The 22,481-nt window shown below is 41.1% G+C and overlaps 1 protein-coding gene across 15 annotated transcripts in view; it reads right to left on the reverse strand.

Annotated features, from left to right (window-relative positions):
* Positions 1 to 7,408: 7,408 nt before the first annotated feature.
* The window catches only part of nrxn1a (neurexin 1a), a 68,090-nt gene continuing 53,017 nt past the window's right edge, over positions 7,409 to 22,481 (reverse strand). For 13 of the 15 annotated variants that reach the window (XM_082544258.1, XM_082544254.1, XM_082544261.1 and 10 more), the window contains 5 exons: positions 20,453 to 20,624; positions 19,438 to 19,527; positions 18,080 to 18,390; positions 10,926 to 11,004; positions 7,409 to 10,114 (listed from right to left, as the gene is read on the reverse strand). In XM_082544258.1, coding sequence (XP_082400384.1) covers positions 9,813 to 10,114; positions 10,926 to 11,004; positions 18,080 to 18,390; positions 19,438 to 19,527; positions 20,453 to 20,624 — 954 coding nt within the window. In that variant the 3' untranslated portion in view covers positions 7,409 to 9,812. The remainder of the gene's footprint in view (positions 10,115 to 10,925; positions 11,005 to 18,079; positions 18,391 to 19,437; positions 19,528 to 20,452; positions 20,625 to 22,481) is intronic. The other 2 variants (XM_082544250.1, XM_082544253.1) reach the window with 1 other exon arrangement.

Below are 22,481 nucleotides of genomic sequence, written 5' to 3' on the forward strand. Positions count from 1 at the left end.
GGCATTTGGTCATAAGTGGCCACTTTATTATGTATACCTGCTTGAGAGTTTGTGTAAAGCAGATATGTAATCATGCAATCACATAGAAGTTACTCCAGTACCTTGATGAATCTATGCAACAAAGAATTGAGGCAGTACCAGCCAGTTGTATCTAATAAAGTGTCTGTTAGTGTATAGATGAATATCCTTACATCATTACTGGTTACAAGTAGGCTTACAAAAAGCTTCTTTAGTTTAGTTTCAGCTGCACAGTCCTCTTGGTTGTTCTTCTTCTTCTTATTTCAGCTGCCCCCTTTAGGGGTTGCCACAACAGGTCATCTGCCTCCATCTCATCCTATTCCTAGCATCCTCCTCTGTCACACCAACTCTGCATTTCTTCCTTCACTACATGAATGAATCTTCTCCATGGTCTTCTTCATCTCCTCCGTACTGGCAGGTGCCAACACCAAAAAACAAAGCAGGACAGTCAGCTGATATGAAAGGCAAAGCTTGTAGCTGATGCTTGGAGTTTAACCTAAAACCAGAATATTCAGTTAATTAGTTTAACGACTCTGTTATATTAGAATGTTCCAGGTCTCTGTGGTATCTAGATATCTACATATGCCTTTATATTTTGTTTTTGCCTTTAGTTTCACATCCAAGTAAGGAACTGTTTCAGACCTACATGTACTTATCTTTTGTTTTTGTTTTTTTAAAGCATTTAAGCATTAAGTCGTGCCAGAAACAGTAAAAATTAGAACAGGCACCAGGTGTGAATCTGTTTTGTCTCTTGTCTCATATTTGTTGTGAATGATGAGCACATTTCGATAATAGTGGACATAATATTCTTTTCTACCACACTCTCCTCACACGTCAGCAGGACACGCAGCCAGCTTGCAAGGACATTCAGGATTCAGGTACACACACACACACACACACACACACACACACACACACACACACACACACACACACACACACACACACACACAGTAATTAAAAAAGAAATACCATATACAGTTTCTTTTCCCTTTGACATTTTCTTCTTTTTAATGTTCGGCTTTTGCTCTCCATTCATGTTGTCATCTTTTGTATTTATACATTTTTTGTGTGTGTGTGTGTGTGTGTGCATACAGGCGCGCGCGCGTGTGTGCTTGTGTGGACTGTGGGAATTTGATGTGGTTGAGGAAAAGAGCTCCTTGTAATTTATTCCAAAGCAGGAAGAAAAATGCAGCCTTGAGCTCCTGACACGACCACGCACACTCTGTCACACACAAGGATACACTCTCCCACAGTGGCTTGCTTATACACAAGGCAAAAAAAGGAAAGAGAAGGAAAAAGAAAGGATAGGCAGAGTCTAACAAGCACAGCTGGAGGGAGTAGAGATGAAGGACTAAGCAGGGAGAAGCTGTACAGCACCTGTGTGCATGTGTGCGCTCCAGCTGAATTTGTGGATCAATCTGCTGCTGATTGCTCGACACCTTTGTGAGGGAGGTGGAAAATATTAGGGAGTTCCTGCTCTTTTTCTTGTGTGTGTTTTCAATTAAAAATTCTTTTTTTGAGACACATATTTTGCACTCCATTTAGGCAATCTCATTTCTGCGGTCTGCTACAGATTCAGTGGGACAGCAAGCCACTGTAATTGTGTCCATGTCCTCTTTTGATTGTGACTGTGAGAAGCCAAAATGAAAAGGTAGACTAATGATGATGCTGAACAAACAGCTTTAGAAAAGAGCCTTTCTTAACAGTGTGTCTGAAAAATCAATCAGTGCCTCCCACCAGACACCCTCAGAATCAGATGGTTTTCTTTGTACAACAACTGTAACTGTGAAAGGTTTCTTTAAAAATATATTTTTTTATTTTTTTCCCTTCTTTTTACATTTTCATACCAGGCCAATCTTCTAACTGGGATTCTTTCTCTGTCAAAATCATTTTGTAATATAGTCATATTGATGAAACACTTTTATATCCTGAAGATTTTTTTCAACATCCTTGCAATTCCAGTGTATTGCACACCGTGCATCTCTAAGGGTTCCCTTTCATATGCTGTCGCTAGTTTTTGTCCTACATGGTTACATGAACCATGAAATCTAACACAAATTGCACTTTTTAAGCATTTTTTACACATGTAGATGACCTCCTGTAGTTCAAACAGAGCACCAGAATTGCAAAGAAAGTTTGTTTTTGAACGTAACGTGGTTGTTGGTGCCAAACAAGCTGGTCTGAGTATTTCTGATCTACTTGGATTTTCCCCACACAACCTCTGTAGAGTTTACAGAGAATGGTTCAAAAGAGAAAATATCCAGTGAGCAGCAGTTTTCTGAGTTAAAGGCCTCAGGAAAATGGTCTTAGCTGATAGGAGGACAGCAGTATCTCAAACAACCACTTGTTAAATCCAAGGTATGCAGAAGAGCACCTCTGAATGCACAGAATGTCAAAACTAGAACTAAAAACTGAGGCTAAAATTTTTACAGGGTCATCAGGGTCACCCTCTCCTCCTCCTCCTCTCCCTTAGCGTCCCTGCTTAGCCTCTTATGTCCTTGTCTAGTCTTGTGTTTTTTGTATTACTTTTCCCTGGAACACTCTCTCACAGTCTGTTCTCTAAAACCTAGGGTTGGCTGGAAGACTGTTTACTTAGCCTAGCAGGGCGAAGGACACTGTCTCAGCTGAACTCTGGACACGCACACATACATATACACTGATATGCGCACACTCATCCACCTTCCCTTTCCAAACGCCTTCGATGCTTATTCCCTTCCGATGCTGACGGTGGATCAAGGAGACCAGCGCACAGGCTGCAGGCCCGGATGTACTGTCTAAATCTGCTGTCCCTCACCCTTTACCCTCCCCTGTTGCTTGTCATGTGTTTCTTTGGTGTATTAAGAGTTTTTTCATGTGCTATGTGCAGAGGTTTTTTTTTCCTGTTCTCAAACTGATCTCCTTGTTGGAGCTCAGTCTGGGGGGAGTTATTTGTTTCTCCTTATCTTTCCTCATGTGGTGCATTTTCCATTGTTATACCTCTCTGACCTGTCTTCCCCATGTGATGTTTTGTGTAATGTATGTATGGTCGGAGGGTAAGATGGCGCCGCCATTGCGTGCAATAGGTCGGCAGCCTTATGAAATGAAATTTCCCCTTGTGGGACTAATAAAGGTATATCAAATCAAATCAAAATTCAACTATATAAGACTGAAAAACTGATTAATCTCAATCTCTTCAGCAATATTCAGACACTAGGGTCAGAATTTGGTGTAAACAACATAAAAGCCTAGATTTATGCTCCCTTGATGGCGGTGATGTAATGCTGTGGGGGTTTTCTTTGCACTTTGGAGCCCTTAGTATCAACTGAGCATCATTTAAGTGCCACAGTCTGTCTAAGTATCGTTGCTATCATATCTACGCTACAGTGAACTTTCTGATGACTTCTTCCAGGAGGATGAAAGACCAAGTCACAAAGCTTAAATCATCTTAAGCCAGTTTCTTGGACATGACAATGGCCTCCACAGTAACCAATCTCAATTCGGAAGAGCATCTTTGGGATGTCACGGATATCATGGATGTGCAGCCGACAAATGTACAGTCATCATGTCAATGTTTCCAACACTTTTTTAGAAGAATGAAGTTCCTGAAGGGGTCCAACACAGTACCGTAGTAGTGTGTACAAGTTCAAGTGAATACTAATGAAAAGTGTCCAGATTGCTGCAGCTTTGTTATTAAAACTGTCATCATATTCCATCATACTGATGCTCAAAGATTGTTACTCAAAAAAATAATGTGCTTAACAAAAACAGGATTCTGGGTTTTTGGCAGTTGGAGTGTGTAAAATGGATTTGGTTGCAGCTAAAATGAATTTGGCTCTAAAAATTTCATGCGTCCATCTCTTGTAGATATGAGGGCTCAAATGTGCTTTGAAATGATAAATTAAAAAGCACACCTTAGGTACTTTGATTGCCTGTAACTTGTATAATTCCACAGAATGAGTGCAAAAGTCATACTAAGGATAACTCTGAGGGTATCTGAATTGGATTATCTTCGGGTTTTGTTAACCTAATAGAGAATGTATATATCAGTGTGTTGCAGCAAATAAAATCCCCTGTTGTCCCACAAAGAATTTTCCCCATAGACCACAATCATAAACCGGACAGCTCTGATGTTGTTACCTCTGTCTGCAAACAAGGCCTTACCACTGTTTTTGTAATGACATGTGTCATGGTCTGGCTCCAAGGCCACAACAAAAGTAGAAGGGACACATCAGTGGGCGGTGAATTTGAACAGTTATTATGATGAAGCAAACAAGAAGAGAATTTTAAATCTGCAATATGTTTATCAGATAAGTCAGTCATATAAATGTGGGTGTATGAGGATGGTGAGGTGGAGGATGTTGTGGAGCACGAGCTGAACAATACCAACACAGGTGTGTGCAGACATTGATGAGGATGAGCTAGGATGAAAGCAAGAGAAAAAAACTAAGCTGGAATGGCATTTTCCCTTCTGATTCCACAGACTACATGTGACATTGCCTAACATTATCCTGTTATATTCAGGGGCATCTAGGAAAACAGAGATATTAGCTACATTTCATCACAAACTCTATGCTTTAAGTACTGTGCAAAAAGTCTGTGACCACCTTTGTTCTTCAACAGAGTCCGAAATCCCTTAGGTATTTCTTTAAGTAAAATAAAGTGTTGGTGTGTCTGTTTTCCTCCCTTCATGTCAGGTTTTCAGGTATCTTATGTTCATGTCTCATAGTTTTGTTTTTCCCAGTTTAGGTTATAGTTTTCGCCCCGGTTCACTGTGCCTTTTTTCGTATTCTTGTTCTTGTTTCTTGTTCAGCCAAATAAATGGCTCGCCTAGTTTTAGTCTCTTCCATATCAGCTTTTGGGTCGGCACCACAAACACACCAGCCCGCCTTTTTGTGACAAATGGTTCTTTTCGGCACTCATAATTCTATCAATTTTAACAAGACCTCCAACCCCACTGGGTGAAATGCAGCCCCAAACAGTGGCAGAGCCTTCACAATGTTTTACAGATGACTGTAGACATTAAATGCTGTATGTCTCTCTTGACCTCCTCCATACATACTGATAACAAGTTGATTCATCACTCCATGATCCCTGTTACCACTGATTTTTAGTCCATTTCTTGTGTAGTTAAGCAACCACCTTTCCACTGAGACCATTTCTGATGAGGTTTTGATGCCATAGATGGATCAGCTGAAGCGCCAGATGCATCTCTCTCAGGTCTGTCATATTTCTTAATGACATGAATGTTCGTCTGCTGTAGATAGTTTTATAGGCCTGCAACTACTTCTTTAGTCCTCCACTTGTCCAGCTCCTTCACATTTTTAAGGACCCACTTGCACAACTGAGATATACTGAGACAAACTGCTGAGATATAAGTTTTCAAGTTTTCAACCAGTAGATCTTTGGGAATCACGTTAGATAATCACTTTCTTGGTGCAAAAATCCTGTTTTATGCCTGTCAAACTGTACGCTATCTTTGGCATTTTTCACAGATTCAGCTAAAAACTGGGAACATGTGTTTGTGACAGGCTGCTAGTAGCAAAGTGCTTAAAATTGATTTTTTTTGCTAAGTTGTCTGTTATGTGTAGACACAACACTGGTTCATACCTTGAATCAAGTGTCCTTTTCTATGCTTGAATGATTCATAGGTCAGTGTGAAGTGGCTTAACAAAAACAAAACATTCCTCTGAAAATAGCCAGGTGCAAGGACTGGACTGAAAATGAATGAAAACACTGTCAATGTCCCCCCAAAATTATTTGAAATACCCACGGAAAACCTGAAGAACTTGAACAGACCACTTCAAAATACAAGAATGTCTGGCTCTTGGAAAAAATATAAAGAAATGAGAGGTGAAAATACTTAAATACACAATACTGTATAGGTACAACTTACTTCAAACATACAAACACAGACATTTTATTAAAAAAATGTGTTAAGGAAGCAAACTTCTGATCCTTTTTTGCAAATAAGACTTAAATGGCACATAATTATATACTTGAGTATATACAATCATATACTCATTTCTCATGTTTTTATTTTTTCCATATAACACGTCCCTAGATTCGCACATTTAGAAAAATATTCAGCAAAAACAATAAACATCAAAAATATTTAGCTGGAGTCACATAAATAAAATGTAACCTTAAATAAATAAATGCAAATTTTTCCTAGTGAAGTAGTGAGTATTTTTTTTACACTGTATTGTTTTTACTTTTATTTACAGGGTTGCACTACTGCAAGATTGCCTGTTTTTTTTAATTTATTTATTTTTTATTTGCTTAAATGTAAAACTTGTCATTAACTGTGCTTCTTATTCACACTGAAGCTGGAAAAAAAACTTGGATTCTAACATTGTCATAATAATAAACTACAAACAATGCAAAGCTACATTTTCCTGTTTCACTGCAACATTTGTTAAAAGGTTATATTTATGAATCTCCAATCACTCTGCACATGCTTTTTTGCATTTCTGAACATGTACAATCTATCTGTGTGTCATCTTACTTGAAAAACAGATCTCAATCTCAGTGACACAACCTGTTTAAAGAATTCAGATTATCTGCTGCTAATACTAATAATCTGATTGTGTGTTGTACAATCAGATTATTGTACACTGTCGAGAAACAGCGTTATTTTGTATTCACTCCATAAATATTGCAGGGCTCTGTCTTTATCTTTGTCCTAGCTGTCTGTGGCCAAGGACAGCAAAGCAGCAGATGGCTACAACCTAACACAAGCCTTTTGTTGAGCACAGACTGTTCTGCAAAGACAAAAAGAAAGCAAGACAAACAGCGAGAGAACAAGATAATGCAACTGGGGAGGTGTTTATTGAAATAGCAGCTCTTTGTATGTTTCACCTGAGGATGCAAGTTCAGCTCTGCAGTCTCAGGGATCTTTCATCCGGCAAACAGCAACTCTGCAGAGACTTTGCGTTTACAGCACAGAGTTGTGCTTCAAAGCCCTGTTTAGTATGTGCAGTGGGGTATATTTGTGCATTTGCCATCCCAGTAAAATGGTGTGGGACCTAGAAAGGAAGAGCTGCTTTCTTTTCTTAATTTGATGAAACAAAAGTTGAAAGGATAAAACAGAATGTGGATAGATGTGCAATTTATGGTCTCTGAATTTACAGAAATGCCCTTAATTTCTGTACTTGTTACATGAGAGACTGATGACAGTCTCTTATGTCCATTAAATAAGGTTTGCTGGAACTAAAAGACATGCCTGACATCAATCTTCTTTTTATTGGGAACTATTCCTCTAAGATCTGCCCTCTGATTCCCTGCTACCTTTTGACTTGTGTTAATTAGACAGTCATCCGATATCATCATAGCTGAGGGGGGTGCGATAATAGGCGCTTTAATGATGTCCGCAGGCAGATGGGAAGTGAAAAACAAACACGCAAAAAGCTCACTTGGGTAATATTTTATTTACTCATTAATCTTCAAAACTATTTTTCATAATAAATTTCCACTTTATGTTCATCAAAGAACCGTAACAATAAAAATAAAAGTAAATACTGTAGAAAAATTGTACATATAGAAAATAAACATGGTTAATGAACACCTAGATGTAGAATAATCCCACTTGTTGAGACGCCTCCTATGTTTTCAGATGGCAACACAACAGAGATAGAGGTAAAGGAAAGCAACAGACATGGAGGAGAGGGAGACGTAGTAAACGAGAGGGAAACACGAAAGAGGCAGGTCAAAAAGGCCAGTTAAGGATGGCGAGAATAAGGGGAGATGTTAAGTTAATTTTGACATTTATACTTTGAAATCTCACACACAGTCTGTTTCATGTCCTTCCTTGCCCTGGTCTGTTTTGCATGCATCCGACTGGTTAGTTACATTGCTTGGAAGAACTGTAGGGGCTTGTTCATGTCATGGCACTGTTTGTATCTTGTGGGGCTACACTTATTGAGCTGCAGAGGGCTCAGACACTGCAAAAAGTCCATAAACAGATAATTCGCCATTGCCCATGGGAAACCCATCCGTCTGTCCCGTATTGGGACATGTCACGAGTATTGATTCATCTGTCAACCAACAGCAATGAATACATGAGGACGCAAAGAGAAAGAGAGAAAAGGGAGAGCCAATGAAATCAAAGCAACTCAAGTTGTCGTATAGCCAATGGCATCAAGAACTGGACTTTTCTATCTATTAGCAACACATGGTAACATTTACTTTGTTATGTTTTTCTTTTCCTCAGCTGGTTTTTGCTATAAAAGGTGGTTGGTTAGCGTAGGTATAGTGGGTGTGACCTGTAAGACATCAGGCTAGGAAACAGGATGTGGCCTGTCGTGGGGCGCACGTGTCCGACGGCAACCCACAACATCCCCCTCCTCCTTTCCCACCTGCAGACAAACCTACCACCTTTGGACTTAGTGGGACACGCCACCACTCCACAGCACAGCTCGGGCATGCAGCACACTCGAGATGGTCACGCTTTGCCGATGAAGATTTGATCTGAGAGTCGATTTGGCGACTGAAATCATTGTTGTATCCCACAGACTGAAAAACCATTTGAAGTGCGTACTCAGAAATACTTCAAGCCGAGGTGGTGAGTTTATGATGGTGGTGCGTCACGATGTAACCTCTGGAGTTTCAACGCGGTATAAATCACACGGAGTAAGATAATTCACGTGCAATAAGATCCCCCCCCTCCCTTCCCCAGAGTCTATACTGCCCAAATGTTCCTCATATTCATCATTATCGTTGCCATAACAGTTATCATTATGAGCGTTGTCTTTTTCACCAATGTCTTCTTGTATAGTCTTCAGTGTCAGTTATGAAGATATGCTGCGCTTTTAGCATTGCAGGTAAGTGTATGTCTGCATGTGTAGATCCTTTTTAATTTTACCATGTGTGTGTTTGTATGTAGTCTATGTACGTATGTGTGTGTGTGCAAGACACCACAGTGCAAGACTGGTGCCTGTAGGTAGCATCTGAAGTCTCCTGTCCAGGAAAACATCTTTCAGTTTTTCACTGATTACACTGTTTTGTGATTTTCAGGGTGCCATAAAACAGCAGCGCTGCAGCGTAACAACCACAGCCCATCCGTTATATTAATGGTGCACCAGCCCTGCCGCTGCCTATCCACTCGCAACTCACTGTCTCTCTTTGGCTACACCCTGAATTCCTGCCGTGCTGTCTGGGGGTAGACTTGGACCATTGGTGTGCTTGTTTCCTCAGCATCCTCATTGCTTCTTCTAGCCCCATCTGCTAACAGGGAGAAAGGCCAAGAAGCTTGGAAGAGAGACACTTGGTGCTTGTCTTGGTGCTTTTACATCTTTGTTCTGGTGCTCTGCCTCTCACGCAAACACTCTGTCTGCCATGTGCTTCACTTAAAGTCTTCCTTGACCTCTCTTAGTCCAACTGAAGAGGTCCAACTGTGGCAGGGGAGTCTCTTTTTTTTTCTTATCAGGCTGACCCAAAATGGTTCTTAACTGGGAGTTGAACTGGTGCTTTCTAAATCATTTGGAATGGTGTTAATGTTCATAAAAGAAGCCTCTCACAGAGGCTCTGCTCATTGGTAAATACTGTACAGTAAGGGCTCATGCCCTCAGGCCAGTCTGTGTGTGTATGTTTGTGCTTGAGTGTGTGTGTGCCTGGGCTCGTTTGTGTGCATGTTTGTGCTTGCCAGCATGTGTGCAGGTGTGATTATTGGGGAGTAAACATTAAGATCAGCATGTCTATGTCATGTGTGTTTGTGTGTATTTTTTTCTTTTTGAGAATATATCTATTTATGTACATATACCGTTATATATATAAAGGTGTATGCGTATATGTCTGTGTTTAAGAAGTCATCCGCCTCAGACATAGTACTCCTTGTCTTTGTTCTTCTTGTTTTTAGAGATCTTGGCGATGCCCAGCGGCTTGTCCTTAGCGCTGCCATTGGGCTGTGTGGCTGAGTTGCTGATGTAGTTGCGGCTCTCGTCCACGTGGTAGGAGCCTTCGTCGCGGTTGCGATACTTGTACATGGCGTAGAGAAGGATGAGGATGCAGAGGGCAGCAGCTGCTACAATGCCCACCACCATGCCCGTAGTGCTGCTGCTCTCCCGCACCACCTCAGACGGACCCGGGAACATCTTCACCTCTGGCAGGGGAGGGCGGGCTGTGAGGGGAGAGAGGAGGAAATTGATGTTATATGATGGTTTAGTTTATACATTATTAATTTGGATTGCCTGCGATGATGGTGGGAGGAGAACTGGAAGACACAATGCATCATGGTGATGAATTATTTGACAAGCGTTTTGCATAATGCTACACGCTGGTAAGGGAAAGCTACAGCTTAGAGCCAAAGCTGTTTACATATCATCACATAATGCGTAATTAGATTACAGTACACATCGCTTAGAGGAGGATCCAGAGCACAGGTGCACGTTATATCAGGTTTTATTACATACTTCTGACACTTTACAACAGCCAGAGAGAGCTGCAGTACGGTGAGACTTCACACCATATTAAATGATTTATAAGGAAGAATTTAAATATCAAATTTTATGGCTGTCCAGAGATAAGGGGATGGAAAAGAAAAAGGTGAAGGAGGGAGGAGGTAAATAAAATGGGATATATAAAAATGAAATTTTAATGACAAAGAGCAGGATACAGATGGGAAGATAGGAAGAGATGGAGAGTGTTAGGTAATGCCCGAGGGTGGAAACCTGAGCGCAAATAAAAAATTAACTGGAGAGCATAAAAATGGGTAGCAGTGCGAGTGGAGGATGTAAAACAGGTAGGAAGCATTGTTTTTTTTCTCTCCAAGGGCCACATACTGAGCATGTATATTGATAACTAATCTCTTTTTTTAACTTATTGGATGTTGGCGGCCAGACTTAGAGGGCCCGGGGGATGTATTTTGCCCATGAGTGACATAAAAGCTGCGTAAAGGCAGTTTCACATGTATATTAGTTAATGTTTCTCACCTGAACTGGGGTCACATGGGTCAATGTCTTCATCATCGCTTGGGCACTCAGCTGATGCCACCAGCAGGTCGTCTGTCGACTGAGAAGAGAAGATGGAGAAAAATTGGCAAACGTGTCACACACACACACACACACACACACACACACACACACACACACACACACACACACACACACACACACACATTCATATACATACAAACTCATGATCGTCATCATTTCTAAGACAGAAACCATCAGTTCCCCACACCCCTTCTGTTTATTTCCTGTATGTGTGAGCACACAGCACCAATCTTTCGCCCACCCGTTTTCAGTTGACCATAAACACTTCTGCCTGTTACAGCCCCCAGCAATAGCAGGCGGCCAAAACCTGAGTGCCAAGGAGAGAAGAAGAAAGAAGAAGGAGAAGAGAAACACTGAATCCCTTTAAAACCACAAGGAGACTGCTTAGTTATTATCTAGTACTGTCTCAACCCTCCCCATCCTTTGTTCTCTTCTGGCCTTTCTATCTGCATTCTGCCATCTCCATCTGATACTGGCAAATGCTCATACGTGAGGCTGAGGACAAAAATAAAACCAGCCTTCATTAGATATCTGTTAAGCGTTTGATAGTTTATTTAAATCTCTTTTATTCAAAACCTCTCCACGAGCACCATGTTGATTTTCTACTTATAGCCCACCTCTAACCTACACCAATCCACTAATACACTCAACGACCGATCCTTTTCCATGCTTTGCTCCCTCTCAATGGAAAAGGCGCCCTTTTTCCTCTCAGTCCCTGCTCCTCTTGTTGCCATGGCAACTCTAAGTTCAGGCTGTTAGAAATGATGGGGAATAAAAAAAGAGGAAAAAAAAGGGAGTGTGCACCCTCAGCGGGGACCTGTGCGTTGATTTGCAGTTCCAGCCAGAGTGCGAGGAGAAAGGAGAGAAAAGAGGGAGGGAGTTAAAGATAGATGGATGGATAAAAGGAATTTCAGGTGGAGGCTATTGGGGAGAAAGAAAGAGAAAAGAAGACAGGAGAGGAGGAGGAGCACTTCAAAGTGCTGCGGTCTTTACTTAACACGGTGCTAATGTGCTCCGCATATTCATGAACTACTGTTAAACATCGCCCGCCTTGACGCTTCGGCATGAGAGATATTAAATGTGTGAGCGTGTGTGTGCATGCGTGTGTGTGCTTTAACCACACTGGGTGCTCAGTGCCAGCATTAAATTAAAATTGGATTGTGATGCATTGCAGTGGATGTTAGTAACCCACGGAATAAAAGAGAGGCGAGAGAGCAGCGGAGCTAAAAAAGAGAGAAGAGCAACAGAGGTGGAAACTAAAGTGGAGGAGAAATCTAAACCAAATCAAAGTGCTGAGATGTCTAAGTTAGGACAAGAATAGCAAACGGAAACTCATTAAACTGCCATTAAACCTCGCAGTCTCTTCTTCCTGTAGGAGCACAGTTGGTGTGAGTAGCGGAGATGTGAAACCTCTGAAAAAGCCTGCACTGGCCTTACAAGTCTGCTGTAGTCCAGTTTGGCCTAAAAGTTACATTCGGTTACTGATGCTTGACTCGTACTCTTTCCTCAGCTGCCTTTCCAATCAGTTCTGCCCACTGGACTGTCAAATGCTGCTAGGGCGAGCTTAGCCTCTGGAATTCAGCCAGTCAATAAACCCTCTGTGCCTTTGCCAAGAAATAGCACATGAACCAATCAGGCCGCAGGAAACACACCACCCCTGACACCTGTCGGCGATCAATTTTGAGCCACGGTGCTTGATGATTGATTCAAAGACACCTATGTGCCCTCCGCAGACACCTGATTTGAATCCTGACTTCAGCTAAAACAAAAGCCGAGGAGCACATTTTTACAATGTCCCTCCTCTGATCTGTGACATCACCTTGTCAGCTGACCACCCCATCCAAAGGGAGGGTGTCAATTGGAGTATTGATCCACTTATCGCAAGGGAGGCAGTGAACACAAGAGAAAAATGGGGACATGCCAAACACAACTTAAATCGCATTGATTACCCACAGAAGTTCAGAGAAAATCTGCCAAAGCAAGTGTATGCCCGAGGATCCTCCGCCCCTCTGCCTCACCCTCCTTCTTTGTTCCCATCTTTTCACGGTCTATCAATAGAGCATGCTGACATAATAATGGACACAGATGAACACTGATAGGGAGGAAAAAATAGATACAGGTGGACAAAGCGAGCGTGACAAGAAGAATATCTGCATGCTTAAAGAGTAAAATCTCTACCTGAGCCGCCGAACAGTGCCAACGACCATCCATGCCTCCCTGACTGCCTAGTTCACACATAGTAGCTGCACTCAGTCCTCACACTCTCTTGCAGAAGATTCAACAGATTGTCTGCTACTTTCACAACTGGAAATCACACACACATGTACTCACACAAACTCTATGACAGCCAAACATGCTCCATTGGTCTAGTTCTATTTAAACACATCTACACAGACACGCGAGCATACACCAGATCAGGCTGAAGTTGGCAGGCTGATGAAGAGATCCTGACGAGAGAGGAGAGGAGCTAGCTCCACTACTGCAGATGGTGAGATAGACTCATACACCGCCTGCATTAACAGCCTATCACTGGAGCTCAACCACAGACAGGGAGGGAGGGGGAGGGAGAAGAGGAGGGGGGGGGGGGTGACGAGTAAATATGGAAAGATATGAAGGGAGAGAAAGAGCAAAGGGAAAGCGAAAATAACCGAGGGAAGAGGGAGAAAGTATCACCAGAAGATCGATAACAAGTAGAAGAAAGGCAAGATGGAGACGAAGATGTGAAAGATGTATAGATAGCGATGCAGGCAGAGAGAAAAAAAAAACAGACGGAGAAAGAGGAGAGGAGAGGAGCGAGCGAGGCATGAGACGTGGAAGTGCCTGGGTCAGCTGATTCCTGTAGCCAATTGGGCAGAGCTCCGAGCCTCGAGTTTCTTCCATCAGTCTTCCCATCAAACACAGGTACACACAAACACATGAATGCGCGCAAACACACATCCACCGACAGACAGGGAACATCAAAACCAAACTCGAGCTCTGTGACTCAGCGCAGCCTCTAGCATAAACACTCACACAAACTCTCCCTCTCTTCTCCTCGCTGGTGCTCAGCTGTCATGCATTATTAATCCCTTCCACTTTTCAACACGCAAAAAAACCCCACGAAAAAAGCCTCGACACAGTGTGGACGTCAGGAGGAAGCACATAACATATTCTTACTGCACAAAGCACTGACGGCAGGAGCAAACCCATGGGGTAACTTAGGCAGATCCACTGAGAGACACACGCAAACTTGAGGCGTGTGCGAGAAACCGGCAAAGTGCCCGGACCCATTGCACCTTTGTAAGACATCTCTCACTGCCCCTCCTCTGATGCAACGTGCTGCAATACAACTTATTGTTCCCGATCCACCTGAGTGTATGCGCGCGCGCGTGTGTGGATTCAATGTTTTATGTGTGTCTTGATTAAGGCCAGATTGGTTGCCAGGCAACACTAGGCAGCCTCAATAGGGAAGCTGTAGATTCTTCTTAAACAAGACAAACACACATACTCACAAAAATAGAGTTTGGGGGGCAACTGGAGTGATTTGACTTGCACAGACGAGCAAACGCCCGTGCTGCGGTATATCGAGCATATAGTGGGTCTGACCCACTTCTCATGCTGACTGCACTGCATAGCTCCACATCCCAGATTCAGCATTCACATCAGTAAATCACAGGCGCAGGAACAGTTCGCTTAAATCGCATACACATTGAGAAATTGAGCAGTGAAGAGTGTGAAAAGAAAGGCCCTGTGACAGCACTGTCACTCTGCAGCACTATCCCTCCAGCTCTCATATCCATTATTGATGCCTGAGGCTTAGCTCACAGCTCTCTGCGTTCTATTATTTATGTCTGAAACAGCTGGCGGTTTATACACAGAGGAGCTAGTCTCTGTGGGAGACTGGCTGGGAGAGAAAGAAAGCAAGCAGCGGGTAGTGGGGCTCACTATCTCCATGGCAACTTGTATCACTTAGAAAAAAAAAATAAATCTTTTTTTTCAGTGCTGCTGGCGCACAGTTTTATAACACAGGAGAACTGCAGCACACAGACGCCCACTAAGAGCCTGATAACATCTCTGTAGTGATCTGAACAATAGAGGCGTCTGCGGTGTACCTGCTCACAATGTATCCTCTGACATTAGCATCGACTCTTCAGCTGCTGCCGCTATAAAAATGCCACAATAACAATTTTGTGTTTCTATTGTACCATTTGCATCAGTTTACATATTATGGGAAAGCTATTACATCCTCCACTGGCACAAACAATTCTCCTGCAGTAATTTAGAAGGGAGGGACCACTTAGCGGTAAATTTGCCATCTAGTCTATTTCTGTGATTGTGCTGGAGCAAAAAGTGAGCCTTCTGTCCATTAAAGACAAACAAACAGTGCTGCAGGGCAAATAAAAACCTATTAATCACCCAATATAATTAGGAAAAGTGCCTATGGTATTTCCTGGAGCAAAAGCTATGTTTTTTTTAAAGATATTGGACTTTTTAGTTTTGTGGCATTATTTCCTCTATTTGCGGATATATAACTCTAAATAAATCTTGTATATATCCCATGAGCCGCAATCATAGACCCCATACAAAGATGAATTTGCAGTTTACAACATAAATTTGATGAATTTATGTTATTTATGAATTTATTTATGAATTTATATTCAAATTGTTTCTGCACGAGGTCTCTCCCTGTTGAAAGGGAGTTCTTCCTTCCTGCTATTGCCAAGTGCTGCTCATAGGGTTCGACTGGGTTTTGGCGTTTTATGTCTAATCTACCTTGCAATTGTTGCTGTTAAATAGCACTACAGAATACCATATCTTGCAGTGCCAAGGATAGCCAACATGCTCAAATCAAAGTTTAAAAATGGGAAACTCCAGGGTGATATCACAGTGGCTATGTCCAACTTTTATATACAGTCTGTGGCTGCAGCAGACTTATAGATGATAAGACTTGTTCAGACTTTGATTCCCTTTAAAGTCAGGTGAAAGACTTTGATGCTGGAGTATCCTAATGCCCAAGGGGCCTAAGGAGCTGACGCTGTAATTATTATATTTACCATCTGAGTTTTATCTGGAAACTTTTTTGTGCTATACACCCTGTCAGATTACTGCTATGCATGAGAAAAAAACTATTTTTTTCAGTTCTCATCTGCCTTTGAGTAGCCCCTGAGGAGTCATCATTGTCCACCTTGTGCTTCTAGTTAATTTTAATTTTAATCTACGATGGGTAATGCACGCCCTAACAGGACAATATATAGCAGGCAGAAGGGAAGTAATGAAGCACAAATACTTTAATATTTTCAGGTATTTATACTTTACTAGTCTATTTTTTTTAAAATAGGCTCATTACTTTTTTATTTAACACATTTGAAAGAAGATATCACCTCACATCAGAGCACACCTTCAAACACCAAAATGATATGAGTCACAATGGAGGGAATAACTCAAAAAAGATAACCCTATGGGTGTATCCATCATCAGGGCTTATTGCATACAAATAGATGAAATTTATAGTAATTTATGCATCATTTATAGTCTATACTCAGGGATTTAAATAGCTAGAATGATCTGAAACAGCATTCTTGGTGAGACTAATCTGGTAAGACTAGTCTGTAAGTTGTGATTGCAGTACTTCTAGCTAGCACTACGGAAACAGAGGATAAAGGAAGTAAATTTATTTTTTGTTTTTTTTAAGTGGCAATTTATTTCAAACGCAACATTTCTATCAGCTCAACAAATATCAGCCAACGCACAAAATGTTTGTGTGCAGTTTGTCACACAGCGTGTCTGCTAGCTAACAGTACAGCTACTGTATTTCACTCAGAGATGGAGAAAGATGTGAGAAAGACAGGATGGGAGAGAAAGAAAAGAGGTTATATTTGAAGGTAAGGACAGATCAGTGATATCTGACAACCTGAAAGGCTTCAAGCTCCAACATTCTGCAAAACAAACTGACGTATTTCTAACTTTGTATTATTCAAAGTTATATGAAAATACTCAGCTGTTTAGTGTAGGATAAAAAGTTTAGCTTACTGTAATGTGGTGAATGTAAAGCACTGTGCTGGACTGGAGCACAGTGGCTTGGTGTTCTTGGTCTGTGTTAGCTTACATAAAGGGTAGCAGAGATTAATTTGAATTTTAGCTGATGATGCTTAGAATTATTCACTTAAGTTCAATCTCCATCTAACTGTATATTGTCTTGTATAAAGACAGCACAAACAGTATGCTGTCAGTGTAGGGGATGGAAATCAGTCAAGATAGCTTGTTGAATATATCTGCTTACATCATGTTGAATTCATTTGTGAAAACCCACAAAGAGCAGTCAACCTCAGCAGCAGCACAGGTCAGCTGATGACAGCTTGTACATTAAGAAAGACTCCTGGAGCTCCAGTTTAAACCCTGACGGCACACATTTTTCTGTTTGGGTATGGAGGAAAAGTGAAAAAAGTCTGCATTCCCATGTACTAATATAATTTTATTATTATATTAATATAGCACTTAGCTTTGCACAAAAATAGCTTGTAGAAACGTTGTCCAAAGAGCTACTTTTCAGAGGCTCTACCTTTTACAGACATTAAAGAACGTCTGTATTTTTGCCATCTCTGATAATAGCATGCTAAATATGGAACTGAAAGGCAGGAGGAAAAGAAGATGACCACAGAGAAGATTAATAGATGTAGTGAGGAGGAGGACATACTGAGGGTTGGTGTGAAAGGGGATGATGCTAGGGATAGGGTGAAATGAACTGAGCAGTCAAAAGTAGAAGAAATCTGACGTATTATCCAGTGCTTCTTATTATTATGTGAAACACTGCATATGAAACGTGGTCCATGAGTAAAGTGAGCGGAGCTCTGAGCGGAGTATAAAACAATTCCACTTTTCCTGTTATATCTTTCCATCCTTGATTAGTGGGCTGCGGCATGCTAATCCTCTTACTGAGTGCTAAAAGAAAGTTATCAAAGCAAATTACCACTTTTTAATTACCTATTGCCACACGAAAGGAAGATATCTGAGGAATTACATTGGAACAGCAGATCTTTATGTGACCACACAGATTGGATTTAATAGGTTTTCCTCGCATGAGATGACAAAGAAAAGCTTGATGGTGCTCTGACCTGCGGTGTTCCACCCTGCTTCCTGTTAGTGGCTGTGGTGGTTGTGATGTCACTGATGGACGGGGCGGAGTCTGAACGGTTGCCTCCGGCCGAAGCGCTGGACTGCGGGGTGATCGAGGAGGATGGCATATCGCCGACAAGACGCGCGCTCCCCTCCACTTTGATGTGGGGGTGCCCCTCAGCGGCCATGTTGAGGATGCGGAGGCCGTTATAGTAAAGGCCAGCCAGCTGTCCCTGGAACATGGCTGCACCTCGCTCGCCTCCACCAACGCGCACTGTTGTCTGGCTGTTGAAGATGGTCAACTGGCGGCCTACGCAGACACACACAAACACCCGCAACCAAACACACATAGAAAAAAGGTGGACAGGCGCACGCAAATACAGCCACACGCACACACACACACATTCCAGTGGTCACATACGTGCGTACATACACACAAAGTAAGTGTTACACAATCCACCACCCCAAAGCCATGGTGAGAGGATGGGATAGATTATGCATGGCAGAGCAAAATCGAAGCCGTGGAGAACCGTGGAGAAGGCTGAGGCTGAGAGAGATAAGAGTGAGAACGGAGAACCAGAGAAGGAGAAGGGGGTGAAGAGACTGAGAAGTTGACGAGGAGGATGAAGAGGCAAAGAACAGGAGGAGGAGGAAGAGTGAGCAGATGAGAGGAGTCAGAGGGCCCCGAGAAGACGGGGCTGACAGATGGTTGCTATGGTGATGGCTGTGCGGCACGACATTGTATTTGAAGGAGCGACAGACAGGCAGACAGAGAGACAGAGATCTAGAGAACTGTTGTCACAGCCCTATGAAGCATGCACAGGTTATAAGCTCTAGCACTGCTCACTGTTAAAGGGACTAGAGTCTAATTTAAGGAGCTCTGCTGAAGTTTAGGAGGAAAACTTTTACATTTTTTCAAAAAGAATTGCTCTATTAGTCATTTCAAATTTACATAATTCTTACATGGCACAATACTTTGCATGTACTTTAATTTGATTACAAATTTTTTTTCAACATATAGTCTTTAGTAAAATGCTTTATCGTTTACAATTTGATAGGAAACAAAATTATTTAATAAAGCATCTTTTATCAGTACTTCTTTTCTATTTTCTGATTTATTCACATTTAAATCTCTCCATCGTCCCTTTAACCTGATATTATCAGATACACACTAACAAGATACGTTCACAGGCACTACAGTTTACACAGTATTACACACTACAGCTGCCCAACTTTTAAATACTTAGTTATGGATTTAGATTTTTAGATGTTAGTTGATGGTGCACAATAAGTCAACTGTCTTCAAATTGTATTTTTTAAGCTGAAAGTTTTAAGGAATTTTAATCAGGGTTTTTACCTTTGTCGAGTAGCCAATCGTCAACTACTCGACCGAGCCGATAGGGGATTCGCTGTCTGGCGATGGCCAGGCGCTCGTTATCAATGTTGCCTTTAATTTAGAGATGAAAACACAGTAGTAATTACGCACATCCAAACTTGGTACAGGAGCTGGATACAAAAAGAACAGCAATGAAAAGAAAGTAATGGTCTGCTCATTGTTGGCATGTCACTGTGTTAAGGTCAGCTTGAAGAGAAGAAGAGCTGAATTCACTACGTTTCCACTGAGCGGACTCTTACTCTCTGTTCATTGGGTTTAATTTAAAGAGACATTTCAGGGGTTAACATCTGCAAGAGCACAGGGAAATAATGTTACAGCTGTCACATACTGCCTATATGACTGACTGAGTTTAGTGTTACATACTCACACACACCTCACAACAACTAGCATTTAGCATTTTGGCTATGAGCTACCTAAAGCCTCATTGTGTTAAAGACTACTAACTAAGATTACCACTTTAAATATAAAACCCAACAAATATAAAAACAAATACTATACTCAACAAAATACACTTTTTTCTTTTTCTTATTTTTTACTCTAGTTAAACATTTATCTCCAAATATGACATGTTTTTAAATTATTATTTGACCAAAAATGCACCAGCTGTTATTATTTTCTTTTATGGTGAGAAAAAACAACTGTATTGAATATTTTCATAAATTACCTTTAACACTATTTAACAGGCCTAACATAACATAGCTGGCTAGTATACAAGCTATTGTAAAAACGACCTCATTTTATGGTTTAAAAAGTCATGTTTCATGTCAGATCACACATATTTCATTTCAAACACAATAACATAAAACAAAGCTGCAATTATATGTCTCAACCTCAGTGTTTGAATATAAACATTGAAAGAAAACACTGATTAGAAAGTGAGTTGAATTGGAATAAAGTATAGCTGGCGCTGCCCCCAGGACAGGCAGTGGTGTGATGAGTCAGAGGGTTGGGCCTATACGTGCGGGGCAGGGCCTACCTGAGGGATAACGCTCTATGACCGGCAGGTCGTCCAGCTGGAGGGTCGCATTGCCACCACTGCGGGTGAACCGAATTACGTGGTACTTCCCGTCGTTGACAAACTTGGAGCTCTCCTCGATGTTGATATCGTCAGTGCCGACATTAAACACTACTCTAATGTTGCCTTTGTCCTGAGGAGGAGGAGAGGTATGACAACATTTTATCAGATGTGTAAAGGTCAGGATATTACCAGTTTCATGTCTTTTGGGTATGCACAGCAGAGTGTGTGTGACCACGTATTTGTGTATTAAATGGTGTAAAAGGACCTGATAAGTTTCACCAAAAACCAAAAGTTGAAAGCAGACAAACAAAGGGGTGGACAATGAAAACCAACGCTGTCTTAAGTATGGTGAATTTAAGTACTTGGCCCATGCCTGCTTAACCAGCAGCTGCAACTGATTCAAATAACTTCAATTGTTTACTCAGAATGATAAAACTATTTAATCAATGCTGAGATAGAGCTGGGCTTTGGGTAGATGCCCTTTGAACCTGGATCAAAATCTGCTCAGGTTAGTGACAAGTTATGCTGTTTTCCAACTTCATCTTGGATCAGTAAAGGAATCAGTCTTTTGCATTCCAGTCATAGTCTAGACAGAATTGTCACACATAATGGCCAGGGAAAAACTCCAATCCGGCCCAGTGAACAGTTTTGGAGGAGGATATACATTTTGGACTTTTAACTGTATTTTCATAAGTTTCACACTTTTTCCTAATGATTAAGACCACGGACATTTATACTATAGTAACAGATTGACAATTAAATGACAGAAAATTTCCTGTTTTTTTAACTATTGACTACAATAATTTATGTTTTGTTTTTTTGCTTGTTTTTACAATGAGTCAGGAGTTAAAAAAGATAACTTTTTTGTAAATTAACGAAACCTTTCCAACTTTCCACATCCTTCCATTTACTACAGCTGAATTTCTTTATCCTGTAGAAAGATTGAGACATACTGTTGCACCTCTTTTTTTTATATTAAGATACCTCAGGGCTTAAATGTGTAATTAAAGTTATTTACACTAACATAAAGCCTAGTTAAAATCGACATGAGCCATATGTGGTCCTCAATGTTAAAATAACTTTGAGATCCTTGGTCTCGAGGATGACATCAGTTTCCTGCCAAAATAAGGTTGTTTTATATTGTAAACTATACCAATGATGACATAAAATAACAGCTATAGCAATCGTTGATGGCTTATTTTAATGATCGTAACAGTGCTATTTTCATAGTCCTATTTGAGCAAACAAATGCTTCAAACTGAAACTGCTCTGTGATATTTCACGATTTTCTGATATTTTACCGTGCAACAAATAAAAGCTCGATTATGAGGATGTGAAATCTTGTGAAGGTGTTATCAACCATTGTAGAGATAAATGTGAGAATTTATTTTAGGAGGTATTGCTCACCACTTGTCAAGTACCCAATGCTGGGATGTTTAATAATGTCCATGTGTCTGTTATGACTGTACAAGTGAAAGTTTATGAGAGCTTGCTGGGACAAGGTTGATCACTGAGGGCACCAAGACCCTCAGTAAAATACACAGCTGAATGCAGTTTTGTTGGCCTTAATTTATACTTAATTATCATTTTAAGAGAACATGTTGTGCTTTGTCTTATTTTCTGTCCTATACATACTGCTACAATAGTTCACGGTCATAAACATGGCTTAAGTTTCAAATAATGAAGTCAGGCTATGAACAAGGAATCCTCATGATCCCAAAGCTAAAGCTTCATACTGCTCAGCTAAAGACAGTTGTTTCTACTTTTATGGGGGATATCCCTGATATAGTCATCTCGGACAGGTGGCTCTCCAAACCTTCTGTTTGTGAGAGAGCCAATCAGAAGAAAGTTGACTTAAAGAGAGAACATTACCAGATTGTTGGCTGAACTGAGGTACTTCATAGAAACCTTCTATAATATAAATAAGGAGCTGGAAATTAGTATATTAGGTCCATTTTATGCATGATCACTAATTTTTACACTAAAA

This window comes from Aulonocara stuartgranti (genome assembly GCF_965226115.1).
Source record: "Aulonocara stuartgranti genome assembly, chromosome: 8".
NCBI lineage: Eukaryota > Metazoa > Chordata > Actinopteri > Cichliformes > Cichlidae > Aulonocara > Aulonocara stuartgranti.